The sequence below is a fragment of the Parambassis ranga genome, chromosome 19 (assembly GCF_900634625.1).
Source record: "Parambassis ranga chromosome 19, fParRan2.1, whole genome shotgun sequence".
NCBI classification, from domain to species: domain Eukaryota; kingdom Metazoa; phylum Chordata; class Actinopteri; family Ambassidae; genus Parambassis; species Parambassis ranga.
In genome coordinates this window covers 24,189,703-24,206,730 of record NC_041039.1, presented here as the reverse complement: position 1 = coordinate 24,206,730, position 17,028 = coordinate 24,189,703, and the positions used below count along the sequence as shown (strand labels likewise).

The 17,028-nt window shown below is 46.5% G+C and overlaps 1 protein-coding gene across 2 annotated transcripts; it reads right to left on the bottom strand.

The window, feature by feature from the left end:
• Positions 1-85: 85 nt before the first annotated feature.
• LOC114451538 (aminopeptidase N-like) lies at positions 86-10,803 on the bottom strand. Of its 2 annotated transcripts, XM_028430218.1 has the most exons (24): positions 10,587-10,803; positions 10,312-10,409; positions 6,461-6,577; positions 6,006-6,192; positions 5,796-5,938; positions 5,328-5,464; positions 5,036-5,162; positions 4,807-4,961; positions 4,627-4,740; positions 4,402-4,545; positions 4,256-4,321; positions 4,115-4,180; positions 3,864-4,033; positions 3,606-3,685; positions 3,392-3,522; positions 3,144-3,199; positions 2,881-3,028; positions 2,714-2,805; positions 1,750-1,860; positions 1,470-1,637; positions 1,229-1,369; positions 1,032-1,113; positions 786-949; positions 86-443 (listed from the first exon to the last, which is right to left on the bottom strand). In XM_028430218.1, exons 1-23 carry the CDS (start codon positions 10,724-10,726, stop codon positions 791-793), a joined length of 2,832 nt encoding a protein of 943 aa, XP_028286019.1. In that variant the 5' UTR covers positions 10,727-10,803; the 3' UTR covers positions 86-443; positions 786-790. The 2 variants fall into 2 exon arrangements, with proteins under 2 accessions (XP_028286019.1, XP_028286018.1); XM_028430217.1 differs by lacking the exon at positions 86-443 and having other exon boundaries at positions 545-949.
• Between the last annotated feature and the right edge of the window lie 6,225 nt (positions 10,804-17,028).

Here is a 17,028-nt window from a genome sequence, read left to right as displayed (position 1 = left end):
TGTTTTTTCCTTTAAAATGAATTTTGGCTCCATCTAGTGGAGCACCCTGGAATCACAGCTGGGTTGTTTGTGACGTACACACACATTTTGTGAAGGCACTCTTAGTATTTTGTGTTTTTTTTCCTACATCACTCCTCATAAAAGGAAACTAGACAAAAACGGAGCCGCTAATATTAAACCGTCAACACTTAAAGATGTCCACCAGGTGGCGACTTCTTCAAACACACGATGCATGAAAGCTTCAGAAACCTGTTTAAAGTCTGAAGGCTGCTGACACCATGTTTTCCTTCACTGGACCCGCCTGTAAAAAACAGTTCTGTCCTCCGTCGCCATGGTTACCATCCTGTGTTTACGTCCGTTGTTTGTGACTGGACAGTAACAGCTCTGTGTTCTTGTGTTGGTGCTGCAGCTGGCCACGTGATGACTGCATGTCCGTCTGTGTTCTGTGTATGTTTAAAGCTCTCGGTCAGTTTTATATCAATAAAAGATAAAAGACAAACAGAGTGGGTCCATTCTGTGTGTGAGAGAGAGATGATCAACATAATTTTAATTATCGATGTCTGGTTTATTTAGCTTCTGTTAAACATAAGAAAACAATGGAAGATTCATCCAGGTCATTCTCACATGACTCTGACCGACTTATATATTTTGACTTTTTTTTGAGTGCAGAGGAAACGTCCAGTTTGTTTTGTGTGTGTGAGGACAGGAGTGTCTGTGATTAAACACATGATGGATCACATCGCTCCGTGTCCCCACCACGCCCTGCTTTGTGGAAGGACACTCACAGCTCTCAGTGATGTTCTGTTTGGCTGTTGAACCAGTCCAGCACTTCCTGTTTGTTCTGCTGCAGCCACTTGATGTTCGCCGCCGTCCTCTCCAGAGCCTGATCCACCGCCAGCGCGGCCGGGCCGAACCCTGCTGCCCCATGCTTCTCCACAAACTCCTCCAGCTGCAGAGGAACCACAGGAAGCACGGCTCAGACAGCAGCTCAGCTTTCACCACCAGGAGGCGCTAATAAGTCTGTACTGTACCTGTTGCAGCTCCGCAGGTGTGGAGAACCTCGCAGTGACACCAGTGATGAGCGAGGCAAAGGAGATCGAGCCGACACCGTACCTGAAGGATGCACAACGTGTGAGAAGCTTCTATATATCTGCATGAACATCACTCACACACACACACACACACACACACACTCACACACACACACACAGCTCTGAGCCTGACTCACTGTGTGAACATGTACTCCCACTGCTCCCTGACAAAGTCCCAGGCCAGACTCTGTCCTGCTCTGTTGGCAGCGACGGCTGTGATGACGGCGGCGGCGTCCTGTTTACGGATCAGACTGGAGTTTAAGGTGAAGGACAGATACCTGAGAAAACAGGAAGTGACATCATGCAGGATATAGGTCCAGTGTGTTACATAGATAACCACATGTCTGTATGAGGAGCTCCTGGCCAGCTGCAGCAGACCTGCTGAGCAGCTGTGTGCTGTTGGTACAGGCCAGTGCAGACATCAGCTTGTTGGCCTCGCTGGCTACAGAAGCGTTCCTGAACTGTGACCAGCCAAAGTGCCACTCTGCCTCGCCGCCGGCCGCCACGGCGCTGCAGTACACCACGGAGCGAAGGTTCGGGTGGATCCTGACGGGACAGAGAAGCAGCTGAACATTACAAGCAGCTACAGAAGGATGATGATGAGGATGAATAACAGTGTGTTTGATTGACGCTGATGATGTCAGGTGTATAGACCCACATGTTGTGCTGTGGGCGGTCCATCCACTGTTGGAACCAGGTGCCGGTTAGGTTCAGACAGTCGGGTACTCCGGTGCTGCAGGCCGCACGGAGCGCGTTGACCTGGTTATACCTGCAGGAGGATGAAGATATGATTACACCAGCTTTCCTTCACATGTGGGGATTTATGTCACAGATCTGACTTTATTGACCCACAGCCCCGACAGCTTCAGTCCGCTAATCTGTGACATTTCCCTGAATATTAGTTTTTTTTTCAGATTCCAGGAGATCCATAGATTTGGAATTCTTCTCTCATGAATCTGTGATGAGTTTTTGAGATTTATTTCCTCCCCTTTATAAACTCCCTTAATTTCTGAGACTTTTCCCACAAATCTATGAATCTTTCTTCTCTAAGTTTGAGGCTGGATCCATACTCCATGTGAACAAAGAGTTTTCTTCTCGCTCCCCGGGTGGCAAGAGTAAAAAAAAAGTTTGTTTCGGCACAGAGATTCACACTCCCCGAGAAGCGTGTGTGCAGAACTCCTCATACGGCCCGCCCGTTGCAGCGGACGTCACACACCAAAGGTTGACAATGCAATTGTATTACAAACACAGTCGTGGTTACCTGGTCTAACGAGCTGATAATGCTCAGGAAAGAGGGCGTACAGCATGACAATAGATAGAAGAAAGCAGAGCACTGACAGAGAGAAGAAAGTTATTTGTTCTTTATATATTTATGTGAATCTTTATTTGCATACACATGGGAGGAAACCTGAGATTTGTTCTGTACGTTTCTGGAACTTGTTCCTGGAACTGTAAACTGAGATTGATTTTTCTCCCTGTAAGTTTGACCTGTCTACATTTTGTTTGATAAATTGATTGAATGATTTTTTCCCCTCAGGTGTTTGACTTTTTAGTGACATTTTAATTATTTTCCCCGATAACTGTGTGTGCGTGTCTGTCTGTGTGTGTTTGTGTGCGCTCACTGGTCAGTGTGTTTCTCAGGCACACGGCTCCAGTCTGACGTCACCTTCTTGAAGTGCAGGAACAGAGGGGTGACCTGCTGCTTCACGTAGTTCTAAGGTGTCACAGAGAGGAGAATGAAGTGTTGAAGTGTTTGACCCACATGAACCAGTTCAGACCTGCAGCTCACCTGCATGGGCTGATAGACCTCAGTGCGGTCCAGCATCAGGTAGTAATACTGCAGGCTATCCAGAGCAGACTGCCAGGGCATGTAGTCCGTCTCCTGAGACAGGTACGAGGTCGTCCTGAGAGCCAGAGAGGTGGAGACCAGCCGAGCTCTGCAGGGATGTAACGCTTCAGCTCAGCAGGTTTATAATAAAACGCAGCTCATGTGGCAGTGTGTTCTTCACGCAGACCTTACAGGTCATTGAAACACCTTCATGATGCTCATACCTGGCCAGATTAAAGGCATCATCCACAAGCTGGGCCCTGTTTATCACCGGGATCACCTGACAGGAAGTAGAGGCGGTCAGCAGCAGTCAGCAGTGTGTCTCTGTCTGTCTGTGTCTCTGTCTGTCTGTGTGTGTGTCTGTCTGTCTGTGTCTCTGTCTGTCTGTGTGTGTGTCTGTGTATGTCTCTGTCTGTCTGTCTGTCTGTGTGTGTGTCTGTGTATGTCTCTGTCTGTCTGTCTGTGTGTGTACCTGGTGGTCTGTGCTGAGCTGTATGAACAGTCTTTCCCAGTTTCCCAGGTCATAGTTAACTCTGTAGTATCCGGTCACGTTGATGTTGGCCAGAACCCAGGAGGCTCCGCTGCTCATGTCCACATTTACCGCTGAACAAATGACCAGTTAATAAATTCTATGATTGATCCATGAGCAGGTGACATCATCAATGCTATGAACAGATATTTCCCACCTTGTTTTTCCAGCAGCCACCAGACTTCTCTCTGCAGCTCCCCGGCTTTCATCCACCGAACAGGAACCACCCACTGGTAGCTGAGGAGGACACACACACACACAGACACAGACAGACACACACACACACACACACACACACACACACAGACACAGACAGACACACACACACACACACACACACACACACACACACACACACTCTGCTGACTGTGTGCTGGACTGTTTGCCTCCATGTAAAACCAAAATGTCTGCGTACCTGTAAGGTGACTCGGTGACATTGGACTCCGGGTCCAGCAGGAAGTGCTGCTGGGACACCCGTCCTGAACTGGTATCAATGGTCAGCACAGGAAAGCCCATCTGCAGCACCCAGGGCTCCATGATGTGATCGACTGGGTGAGGAAGTGAAACTTTATTGTCCACCACCGCCTGCAGAGACAAAAGTCAAAGAGTGAAATGTGTTTCACTGTGTTGCCATGGCGACTGACGCTAAAAGAACACAGCTCCGACCTCCTGCAGGTGGCGCCACAGGTCCTTTCCATCCGTGTTAGCGTAGGCGAAGTGACTGAGGTAACTCTGAAAGGACAGCAGGTCTGATGAGCTCTCCTCTGCGGCTCAGTGACACAACTTACAATAAAAACACAAACGCACACTCAGACCCTGCACGAACACCGACTCCGACAGGAAGTCAGACAGCATCCTCAGCACGGCGGCACCCTGAGGGGACACACACACAAACACATCACTACAACAATTCAGACAGTAAACAAACCGCTGTGAGCGGCTGCTGTGGTTACCTTGCTGTAGGAGATGACATCGAACTGCTGGGTGATCTGATCTGGCAGGACGATGCTGTCCTCGTTGGAGGTCAGAGGGTGAGAGGAGGTCAGAGCATCGACTGCAAACACTCTGTGGACGTCGTCGAGGACGATCAGGTCTTTCTGGAGCACACACACACACAGAGCAGGAGTGTATTAAAATGACAGCAGTGTGTGATTGTGCTGCACACACTGGGTCCTCACCAGGTTCCACTTAGGCTCGGCGTGGTCGGCTCCCAGGTACGACACGTACGAAGCAAAGCCCTCGTTCAGCCAGACCTCGTTCCACCAGCGCAGCGTCACCAGGTTACCGAACCACTGCAGACGTCCGGCAGTTAACACACCGACCGATCAATACATCAACCGACAAACCACGCAGCTCACCATGTGTGCTAACTCATGGGCAATGATAGTGGCGGTGGTTTCTCTGTTCCCGTTGGAGGAGGTCACAGGGTCGTAGAGAAGCTTGGTTTCTCTGTACGTCACCAAACCCCAGTTCTCCATGGCTCCAAAATAAAAGTCTGGCAGAGCGATCTGATCTGAGGGAGAATGAAAGGGTTAAAGTGACGCAGCCTGATAACTGATGATGATGTCAGATGGAGCGAGGCCTCACCGGACTTGCTCAGCGGGTAGGAGATGTTGTAGTAACCCTGGAGGAAGTCCAGGACGGGTCCGGTCACGTTGAGGGCGTAGTCTCCCTGACCCTGCTCAATGGCTTTCCTACGAGCCCAGACACGGATCTGAACACACAGAATGATCATGACACTCAATGACTCATCACAGGCTGTATTTATTCTGAAACGTGACGTCATCCTCTGTTTTAACTGTTTGTTACCAAACTAATCACAGGTTTGTGTTTATAATGCTGAGAGTTTGAACCCCTGAAGAACATCTCAGAACCTTACCAGTGTGTCGTCCTGTGTGGCGGTGAGGTGTGTGTAGTCAGAGACCACGATGGCCAGCAGATAGGTGGACATCTTCTTGGTAGGCTGGAACCTGGTCTGAGTCACAGACACACCACCTACACTGATGTTAGCAACATCTGTGAAGCACACACACACAGATGAACCGACTCCGAGCAGCCGAAGGTCAGTCAGACAAACCGTCCAAACACAACTCAGTCACAGAAGAGGGCGCGCTGCCAGAGGATGAGCCGTCGCTCCACAACATTAAGTCACACTTAGAGTGTGTGTTCCAGCTTATCAGCTGCAGGTAAATCATGTGTCACACAGCGCTCCATCACAGCTGTCACTGAACGTCTCAGCTGTTCACTACACTGATGATAGACTGAAGACAGTTTACATACCCATGTTCAGCACCTACACCACATCAGTCAGTGTGTGAGTGACATTCATGTGTCTGTGACCTCTGACCTGTCTCCATGCCGTTGGACAGGGCTACAGTTCCAGGTGGGTGGATGACAGTCATGTGGAAAACGGCCTTCATAGCTGGCTCATCAAAACAGGGGAAGGTCTTCCTGGCATGAGTGGGATGCATCTGAGAGGTGGCGACGATCCTGCCAACACCACGCCGTTAGCACAGAGCGGGGAGGAGACAACAGGTGCGAATAAAGACAGACTCACTTTCTGACTCCGTCCTCCTCGTACTCACTCCTGTAGAACCCCGCCAGGTCGTCTGCCAGCTCTCCTGTGAACTCCGTGTACAGCTGGTACTTCAGTCCCACACTCAGCGCTCCGCTCAGCTGGAGGACCAGATACTGAGTCTGAGGCTGCAGCCAAGACGCCGTGATGCTGGGAGCAGACGCTGCACCTGCAGAGGGTTCACCAGTCAGTCCCTGCAGCCACAGACTCACAGACACTGCTGTGTGTCGTGACATCATTTAATGATCTCACACAGAATCAGTTCCATCTAAGAAACATTTAATGTATAATAAAACTCCCAGATACACAAACTACCGAACTTGCTGCTGGTAACTCAGTTTTCAGAGTTTTTGTGTGTTTTTGCTACAACATGGCTGATTTTAAGCTGATTTCAACCTTGTCATGTGTTTATAGAGCTGCAGCTGTGTGCAGTGTACCTGAAGCAGTGAGCCTGGTCGTGTGTGTGTCGTCCAGCTCGGTGTAGTTGAGTTTGTTGGAGTGTATCAGGATCAGGTCGGTCTCTTCCACACACTCAAACTGCACAACAGACTGTCCTGATGGCAAACACACAAAAACACACAGTTCAACTCTGAGACCACTAGATGGAGCTGCTGGCTGGGGAGTTCTGGACGCCTCCGTCCGGCTGGTTTGGTGCCGACAGACGTGCAGCTCTGTGTGGTAAGGCTTGCCGTGGTGGCTGCTGTGTTTACAGAGCAGAGGTTCCACTCCACAAACCAGGTCCAGCTCTGAGCCTCACTCTGCTCTACACTGATTTCATCACTGTGAGTCTCAGACGTGCGGAACCAAAGCACACAGTACATTACAGGGCCGGTTCTAGACAGGCATGTATGAGGGGGCAGTCAGAAATGTGAAGGGGGCATCATGTGTACGCTTCATGTTAAGACGGGTTTTATTTCTCTGGTCTTATAGTGACAGTATTCTCCTTGCTGAATTGGGTTGTTAGCTGTGTTCAAAGCCAGCCTGGAGAAGTGGATTGCACTTTGTCAGGCCACCTGAAGACTAAGCTTCTGCTGGTATAGCTCTGAAGGTCACTGAGGCACGCAAACCCCCTGACCACAATAAGGTTGCAATCCCTCAGGGGGGAAACTGAAAAATAAAAATTAAATAAAACAAAATAAAATATCCATAATACAGATTTTATCAGTCAACAACAGAACATTTATCTGGATGGTCTAATTCTCAAAAAAGGTTTCATCTAAATTAGGATTTAACACACTATAACTAGCATATTTACAAAACTGAAAGGTAGTCTTATATACATAAAGAACAGCAGATATGCTATAGAACAGATCATTTATGTTTTCTCTTTTTATTTTATTTTTTTTTAAAGCACTCTACTCTTTTCTGTCCACTCTACAACAACAGTCTCCTATTTCTCTTTGCAAAAACTTTCACAAATTCATCCATGTCCAAGTTATTTGTTATGGACTTCTCATGGGCCAAGATCACCAAATTCTGCTTTCTTTTGTGTGACATGGTGCGACGATAGGGAGTTAGAACCCGTGACAATGTGGAGAAGGAACTCTCACATGCTGCTGAAGACACACCAATTACCAGGGCTGTTACATACAATTTATGCAATTCAAGAAAAGGCTTCCTTGTACTCCCGTAGGTGTTTACACACAGAGGGCAGGTCTGCTTCGTTTGGACATTTCTTGAGCAACATCTGTTTTGCCACAAGGATTTCATTTTTCAGACCTGCATTGTCTGTCACTCTGCTAGCCAGCACAGTCAGAGGCTGCAACTGAGTTGAATCTAGAAATGCACTAGATTTGGGTACAAGACTAGATATGGCTTTCATCAGGTCAGCATTCCTCTGTGAAAACCTAGTCTCTATTTCTGAAATAGCTCTGTCAAGGATGTTGAGTAGAGATCTTTTCAGAGACTGATGGGGATTCAGGGTAGGATTATCAGAGTCGGTATGGCCCACAGTTGAGAGCACAACACTTTGACCAAGGTGTTTGCTCATTGTTCTCCTTCTCTTTGGAAGATGTGAATCATCTCCAGCAGCCGCTTGAGATAACTCTGCCCAATACTCTTCACGAATGTTTTTTAGGGACTCCAGTGCTGCACCAACAACATCAGAAGCACTGCACATATCCACAGACTGGGACTGTAGAATTGCATTAGCTGGTTTCAAGACACTAAGCACCTGCACTAGAAACTCTCCAGTCTCAAAGAAGCGATGTCTCCTAATTTGACATAGCAGGCCTGATGCCTCAGTGCACAGGTCAACTGCAGCATCATCATCCTCTGTCGTGTCAGATAGGATACTGAGAATATGGTCTTGATTTTCAACAATGCACCTTGTCACCTCATAGTGGCTTGTCCATCGGATTTCAAGCAGCCTTTTAAGATGAGGTGCATCATATTTCTCAGACACATGGTGGTGCTGAAAAAACTTGTAAAGTGAACTAGAGAGGTCAAAAAATCTTTTTGCACATGGTTCACTTTGCATGGCATGCACAACTACTAGGTGCAGTTGATGGTTGTAGCAATGGATATATGGAACATATCTAGAAAGCTTCTTTTGGAGCAGAGCTTGTACACCACCCCTTACCCCACTCATTACAGATGCCCCATCATAACACTGGCTAAGTATGTTGTCAGCACTGTAGCCAGCATCAGAAAGGTCAATATCTCAGAGGTGATGTACTCTGCATCAAGTTGATGCAGGTCAAGCAACCCAATAAGATGCTCCTCTGGCACAGAATTGCTGACAAAGCGAATCATCACAGACAAATTTTCCACATTGGCCCTGTCCCTGGTCCCATCACTTTTGAGGCAGAACTCTGCAGAATCAGCATTTTCATATTTTTCCTGATCTCTCTAAGCACCATGTCTGCCAGTGTTTCAATAATTTCATTTTGGATATCCTTATGTGTATTTTGCATTATTTGGGATACTCTTAGCAATGCTTGCTAACTTCTCATCCTTCTCTAAGGTATACTCCATTAGTTTTAGAAAGAGACCTGAAGCGATGTCATCATTACCTGCTTCGTCTGACCTCAAGGTTTCTGCAGTCCCACGGAGCCCCAACTCATTCACACAGAGAAACTTAACAGCACTGCCCACACTCTTGACATAGTACTGATTTTTTTCAAGTTGTGTTTTACCAACCAACAGGGAGTCAACAGATCCTCCTGTTGCCTCTGCTTTTGTGCTGAGTCCATTCAGTTGAAGCATGCACATGGTTGTGGCTGGACACATGCCTCTGTAGCCCCTTGCCTCGATCAAGGGCTGCTTTCCAGTTGTTAAAACCATTTAGGGTAAAAACTACATCCCTCTCATTAACAGTTCTGCCATATTTCCGACAGGGGAAACAGAAGCAGGCATCTTGCTCAACAGAATATTCTAGCCATGGTCGTGTGCAGTACCAGGCAGGATTAAATGATCTTAATGTTGTACCAAATGCATGCTTTGGGTAGCTACCCAGTACTGGCTGAGATGGTGCATTGCTATTTAAGTCACTGGGTAGCTGAGCAGGCAGTTTTGGGACAGGGGTTGTTGGGGAAAGAACAGGAGAAGCAGTGGTTGCTGATGCTGAAGCAGTACTAGTTGTAGTAATGGTCTCTGATGTACTAGCAGTATCATTGCTACTACTGTTAGTGCTGGTAGCAGCAGCACACTTTTTAAAAGCTCTGAAAAACGGATGCATTGCAGCGTCTGTCTGTCAGTGACTGTCCTGCTGAAAGCTGGAGTGGAAAGTAAGTAAGCTAGCTTTGTAAAAACTGCTGTGATTATGTGAAACAAAACAGTGTATAACTGCAGTCTGGGGCGGGGCTTTACGTAGGGGTCTGTCAGACAGCGGCCATTTGTCTTCAGTCTGTCACATTCAGCGGACGTGGACACGTCTCTGTGCTGTAAACGCTGCAGCTTCTTCAATGTCTTTCCTCTCCTTAACCACACTGAAACCTGACACTACACCGCTAGACTACGTGTTGACTCATTTGCATACGGACACTGATTGGATGCTTACTCCGGGCTCAGGGTGTGTGTGTGCGCTGCAGCCTGTGAATACACACAGCGGAAAGACAGACACGAGGGAATGCTAATAAAGTGCCCCTTCTTGACGGAGTTTTTCCGCTACCGATGATAATTTTGTCAACTCGTAATATATATGTTTTGGGAGAATATGAACATGTTGTTTCTCAACTTCTAAAAATGTGATTTGAGGGGGCAAGGCATTTATTTGAGGGGGCACTGCCCCCTCTCGCCCCTGCCTAGAACCGGCCAGTGTGTGTGGTGAAGAACTGTCACTGTTCACCTGTGAAAATGTAGAGGCCGGTCTCTGGGTCACGGCTGAGCCGAGGCCACAAGGTGATGTTGTAGAACTCAGGAACCAAAGAGGCAGGGAGACGATATCTGGGGGAGTAAACACACACACACACACACACTGAGTGCTTCCGTCTCAGTTTACTTTGAGCAGAGTGGAATGTGTGGGAGTGAGCGGCCGCTCGGACTCTCTGCCTTCAGTCTGGATCTGACGTGTCGCTCTGAGCTCCGATATGTTCGTTCATACGTTTTGCATTATGGTCCTACCTGTTCCAAGGAGCTGTGACATCATCACCTCCGCTCCCTGTCAGGGCAACAGTCCACAAGATGACGATGGTTGCCACGGAGACCAGGGCTAAGACCACGCAGAGAACACACAGCTTGCTGACTCGGCATCTGTTCCCCATAGCAGCGAGTCCCTGAGAGGAAATCACACAGCTTCAGTTAGAGGTCTGGTCTGAGGGATGAAGAGCAGTGACCAGCAGCTTTTAACTGGCCCCGCCCCCTCTCCTCCATAACTGCGTGGATAAATAGATTACATATCAGCAGCTCTCATGGGAAACTGTAGATATCGGCTCCGTGGTCATAAATGATCTGTGATAATGTTTTAGTGCGTGTTTATGTATCAGTCATAAAACACTGCATGTCTGCTGAGTTATGTGTGACGTAATCATTTTATTAGTCTCACAGGGTTCAAGGGTCAAACCCTCAGTAAAACTGTCGACTGTAACAACACACGCTGCTAATGAGGGAGCAACAGTGCAGCAAAACAACCGTTCAAACAATCTTTGGTTCTTTGGGATGCTGCTTAGGTTGCAGCAGTACCTGGGATGCTGTTTCTGGGATGGAGCCAGTGTGGCTGTCTGAGCCCACCTGTTCCGGTATTAGAGGCCAGCTGGATAAACCGGGTACATTTGAATAATAACTAATAACTTTTAGTGTTGCAGTTGTGTAATTACACTTTGTGTTCCCATAAACATAGAGAGCATGTCAGACACTGAAACAGAGACCAGTTTGAGTTTGAGGACAACCATGATGTCCCATTGTTGTCTGCTGCTGAGCCTTTGTTTCTTCATTTCCTGTTGTCTTCAGTATGTCACATGTCCAGCGTGTGGAGAGAAGTTCTGTCTGACCACAAAACACTTTGTAAGAGCCAGTTAAGTTAATTTATATGTATGTAAAAGGGAAGCCCACTAGAATACTTCTTAGCACCATGGGTCAAGATAAATCAGGAAAACAAAAGGTGGTGAACAGTTTTGTGATATCTGGCTTAGAAGTGTGCGGACTGGAAGACACCATGTTCATTGAGTTACCCAAGGTGTTCACTCATAACAACATACCTGTTCATGCTGGAAACATACCCAAACAGTCAGATATTCAAAAGTGGCCCTATCTTCAGGAAGTCAGGTTGCCAGAGATAAAGGCTGATGTAGGCCTACTTATTGGAGTTAACTGTTCAAGAGCCATGGAGCCTTGGCGCATCATTAATGGACAAGACGGAGGTCCTTATGCAATGAAAACAGCTATTGGCTGGGTGGTGAACGGACCTGTAAGAAAGGACCTGAATGACTCAAAGAATAAGCCGCCTCATTACTCAGTGAACAGAATCTCTTTGATGGAGATCGAAAAGTTACTGGTGCAACAGTACAATACTGATTTTCCAGAGCGCAACTATGATGATAAGGAGGAAATGTCTCTGGAAGACAAGCAATTTTTGCAGTCTGTGGAGAAGACGACAATCTTTGAGAAAGGACATTATAGCATTGGGTTGCCATTCAGGAAGGAGAACCTTCAAATGCCCAATAACCGTTGGCAGAACAACGTGTAGCATGTTTGCTCAGGAAGTTTAAAAAGAATCCTGAATTCTTCGATGACTACAGGAGTTTCATGGAAACCATCATTGATAAGGGATACGCTGTCCAGGTTCCGACAGACCAACTGAACAGAGATGACAACAGGGTGTTTTACATACCGCACCATGGTGTTTATCACCCGAAAAAACTAAAGTTGCGGGTGGTGTTTGACTGCACTTCCTCATACCAGAATAAGTGCCTGAATAGTGAGTTGCTACAGGGACCTGACCTGACCAACACATTAATCGGAGTGCTTTTGAGATTTCGTGAGGAGTCTGTAGCGGTAATGGCAGACATTGAGTCAATGTTTTACCAAGTCAAAGTGCCAGGGCATGATGCAGACTTACTCCGTTTTCTTTGGTGGCCCAATGGCAATTTGGATGAGCCAGCGGAGGAGTTTCGGATGACAGTGCACCTTTTCGGAGCTACTTCTTCTCCAAGCGTAGCCTCATACGCACTGAAAAGAACTGCAGAGGATCACAAAGATCTTGCATCCCCAGATGCTGTCCAGACAGTACTGCGAAATTTTTATGTAGATGACTGCCTGAAAAGTGTGCCTACTGATGATGACGCAATAACCTTAGTCAGCGACCTTCAAGCTTTGTGCAGCAGTGGAGGGTTCACCTTAACAAAGTGGATGAGCAACAGCAGAAAGGTGTTACTGTCCATCCCAGAAGAACACAGAGCCAGTGAAGTGAAAGACCTGGACTTACGACACGACACTCTGCCAGTAGAGAGGGCACTTGGTGTGCAATGGGACACAGAAACTGATACTTTCACCTACAGTATGAAGCTGCGAGACAGACCAAAGACCAGAAGAGGGATTTTGTCAGTCATCAATTCCATCTACGACCCTCTCGGCTTTCTGGCCCCGGTCATCTTGCATGCTAAACTTTTGTTGAAAGATCTCTGTAAAGAGAAGCATGGATGGGATGAGAACATTGGAGAAAAGCATGCGGAAGACTGGGAAAGATGGATGAAGGATGTTACTCACCTCTCCAACTTTCATGTCAGTAGGTGTCTTAAACCCACCAAGTTTGGAAGTACTGTTTCAGCACAGATACATCATTTTTCAGATGCCTCAGAGTATGCATATGGCATTGTGTCATACCTACTGATAAAGAATGAACAAGATGAGAAACACTGTGCCTTCCTCATGGGGAAGTCCAGAGTGACTCCACTCAAAAGAGTCACAATCCCTAGACTTGAGTTGACTGCAGCGGTTGTTGCGGTAAAAGTTGACAAAATGTTGCAACAAGAGCTTCAAGCTCCACTGCAACCATCTGTTTTTTGGACGGACAGCACTACGGTGCTTAGATACATTGACAATGAAACTGCTCGTTTCAAAACATTTGTTGCAAACAGAGTTTCCTTGATCCGAGAAGCAACCAAGCCATCGCAATGGAAGTATGTCGAAACGAGTGAAAACCCGGCAGATCAAGCAAGCAGAGGTCTGAAGGCGAAAAGCTTGGTGCAAGGAGGAACATGGATAAGTGGACCAGATTTTTTGTTGAATGAAAATGATTGGCCAGAACAGCCTGTGCGAAGGAACAAAAGCCTTGACAATGACCCAGAGGTCAAGAGCACAGTGGTTGTTAACACAGTGAACGTTAAAGAAAATGCAAAAACAATGAAGCAGCTGATAAGCTATTACTCAGATTGGAATAAGCTTAAACGAGCAGTGGCGTGGATTCTAAAAGTAAGGTGTGTTCTGCGGAAACAGAAGGAAGAAAGAAAAGAGGCATTAAAAACAATCAAGCAAGCTGAAAAGAATCCTGACAGGCAAAAAGTAAAGTTAAAACAATACATGAAGGAACTAAGAGTTGCCTCAGGAAAAGACTCGCTTACCTTGGATGACCTTGATACTGCTGAATTAGAAATAATAAAATTCAGTCAAAGAGAACATTTTGGAGAAGAAATTAAGGTCCTGCAGAAGGGAACACAGCTTAGTCACAGCACTGCATTGTCTAAACTAGACCCGATTCTTCATGACGACATGTTAAAGGTTGGTGGAAGACTTGACAAATCTGCGATGTCGGAAAATGCTAAACATCCACTAATTCTTTCGAAGCACAGCAAAGTTGCCACTTTGATCTTAAGAGATATACATCAAAGAACAGGCCATTGTGGACGCAACTATGTGTTGGCACAACTGAGATGCAGATATTGGATTCCACAAGCCAATTCTGCAATCAGAAAGATCATCAGTAGGTGTACAGTGTGCCGTAGGATGTCAGGAAAGGTTGGTGAGCAGAAGATGGCAAATCTACCTGAAGATCGCCTCCTCCCAGACCAACCTCCCTTTACAAGCACCGGCGTAGATTTCTTCAGCCCGTTTGAGGTTAAACGGGGCCGGGGTACCATTAAAAGATATGGGGTAATGTTTACGTGCCTCACTATCCGAGCTGTGCACATTGAAGTTGCCAACAGCCTTGATACAGACTCCTGCATCAACGCAATTCGCCGCTTTATATGTAGGAGAGGTCAGGTCACCATCATGAGGTCTGACAATGGTACAAATTTTGTGGCAGCTGAAAGAGAGTTAAAGGAAGCTATCCAACAATTGGACAATAACAAGATCGAAAGAGCTTTGCAGCCAAAGGGAATAAAATGGATATTCAACAGCCCAGCTGCGTCCCATCAAGGCGGGATTTGGGAAAGGCAAATTCGCACAGCTCGAAGGATTCTTAATTCCTTAATGAAGGAACAAACAATGAATGATGACTGTCTTCAGACAATATTGTGTGAAGTTGAAAGCATCATCAATGGCAGACCACTCACAAGCGTCTCAGATGATGCAAATGACGTTGAGCCCATAACTCCCAACCATTTATTGCTTCTGAGGTCTCAGCCAACCATGCCACCGGGAATCTTCTGCAAGGACGACCTATACACAAGAAGAAGATGGAAGCAAGTCCAATATCTTGCAGATTTATTCTGGACTAGATGGACGCGAGAATATCTTCCACTACTTCAGGAGCGTCAGAAATGGCTCAAACCCAGAAGAAACTTCATGACAGGAGATGTAGTACTGTTAGTGGACAGTTCTTCTCCCCGCAACTCGTGGGTCATGGGGAGGATAGTTGAAACTTTGCCAGATTCCAGTGGAATGGTGCGGAGAGTGAAGTTGAAAACCCGAACCAGCACTCTGGAAAGGCCTGTAAACAAACTGTGCCTGTTGAAAGAAGCAATGCTAGAAGAATAAGAAAGGAAGACGAGTGGATCTTTATGCAGAGTTACAGTTTAAGTTGCTTGGCTCTTAGTGTGTTAAGTTTGTAATTGATTAGTCCTCCAGCCTAACAATTAGGGGCCGGGTAATGTAAGAGCCAGTTAAGTTAATTTATATGTAATAATAATTTAGTTTAAAAAATGTGAAGCAAATAATTTTATTTGAATTATAAAGACCGTTGCTAAAATACATAATTTAATAATTAAAATATGTTAAAGAATTTTTGTTATAAATACGTCATGCTGTCATAGTTTTACGTTACAGTCAGATTGCAGCTAGACACGTAAGAAGCAACACAGTTTTTTGACCGAGCGTACCTTGTCTATTGTATTGTATTTTTTTTTGTGTGATTTTAGTAAATCTTGGAAAAGAAGATTCGGTCTCGCTCGCGTTTCTTCAAACTACTGGTTGTTAGGAAGCTGCAAAATTGGGACAGAATTAAAAAGCACAGGAGTGCCAATACACACTTTTTAAACTGCTTTTGAGTTGTCTTTATATGAAACGCACACCTGTACAGCTGTAACTGTAACAGCTGGGTCAGATCCCTGGTCCTCTGTCAGGCCTGAGCCTCTGAGCAGCCATCCTGGAGGTCATCATGGACTTGAAGACAGAAAACACACAGGCAGCAAAGATCCCAGAATAATCACACAAACAGCCACAGGGACTCCTCCTCTAAGGACCTGCATCAAACAACACATGCCATGGTAGTCGACAGGTCAGAGGGCACATCTTCCTCTGCACTGTTAGAGTCAGTGCGGGAGTAAGATCTGCCCGCTGGACACAGCTGCTGTGAACAGAGACTGATGGGTTAATGATACGTGTCTGAGCAGCGACTCCTTGGAAACACAGAACACGCACACTGAAGTTGTAGCTCTGAATTTAGCACTCTACCCAGAGGCGCAACTCTGGACTTCCAGCAGAAAGCCGACACAAACATCATTCCTGCAGTTCAACCAGATGTTGGAGAAGATCCCACATGTGCCGTTAGCATCAATAAAGTTTTTTGTTCCTCTTGTGGGAACAAACCCAGCACAGCATCACGTGAACACCTCGTTTCATCACACACATCAGAGAACCCATCATCATCATCTTGTTAAACCTTGTGTACATTTTCAACCAACCCCTCTGCAGAGGGTTTCACCACATGTATTCATTGTGGTGTCACTGATCAGATATGCCAGTGGCCATCACAGTCACACCAGTCATCCAAAGATCCTGGGTGTTAAAATGCAATTTGGAAACAAAGATGGCCCACGTTGTGCACCATTAAACATCATCTATGCTTTGAACCATATTTCATGCTTCTCTTTGGGTCCTTTGTGGCAAAGCCAACACAGAACCATGCAAACACATGACTTCATCACACAGGTCAGTGAACCCATCGAGACCTTGTTTGTCTGACCATCTGACACTAACCCGTGTTAGTGATGTGTGCACACATGTCTTCATGCTTTATTTAATTCACTTTTTCATCAAGCACCTCCGCAGACTTTTACTACATGTTTATTCCTTTGTGTGTCACTGTTACTCACCATCTGATGCCAGCAGCCATCACACACCAGTCCATGACGGCCATCTGAAGCTGGAGGCTCTGCTCACGCCTGGGCCCGGTCTGATGACAAAAACA

Bases quoted from the DNA above. Each gene is read 5' to 3' on its own strand.
- LOC114451538 (XM_028430218.1), bottom strand. From the start codon at position 10,726: ATGGGGAACAGATGCCGAGTCAGCAAGCTGTGTGTTCTCTGCGTGGTC. The intron at 1,861-2,713 runs GTGAGCGCACAC...ATCCTCCTGCAG, and splicing joins CCTGAGAAACACACTGACCA to GTATAACCAGGTCAACGCGC. The intron at 950-1,031 runs GTACAGTACAGA...GTTCCTCTGCAG, and splicing joins CACCTGCGGAGCTGCAACAG to CTGGAGGAGTTTGTGGAGAA.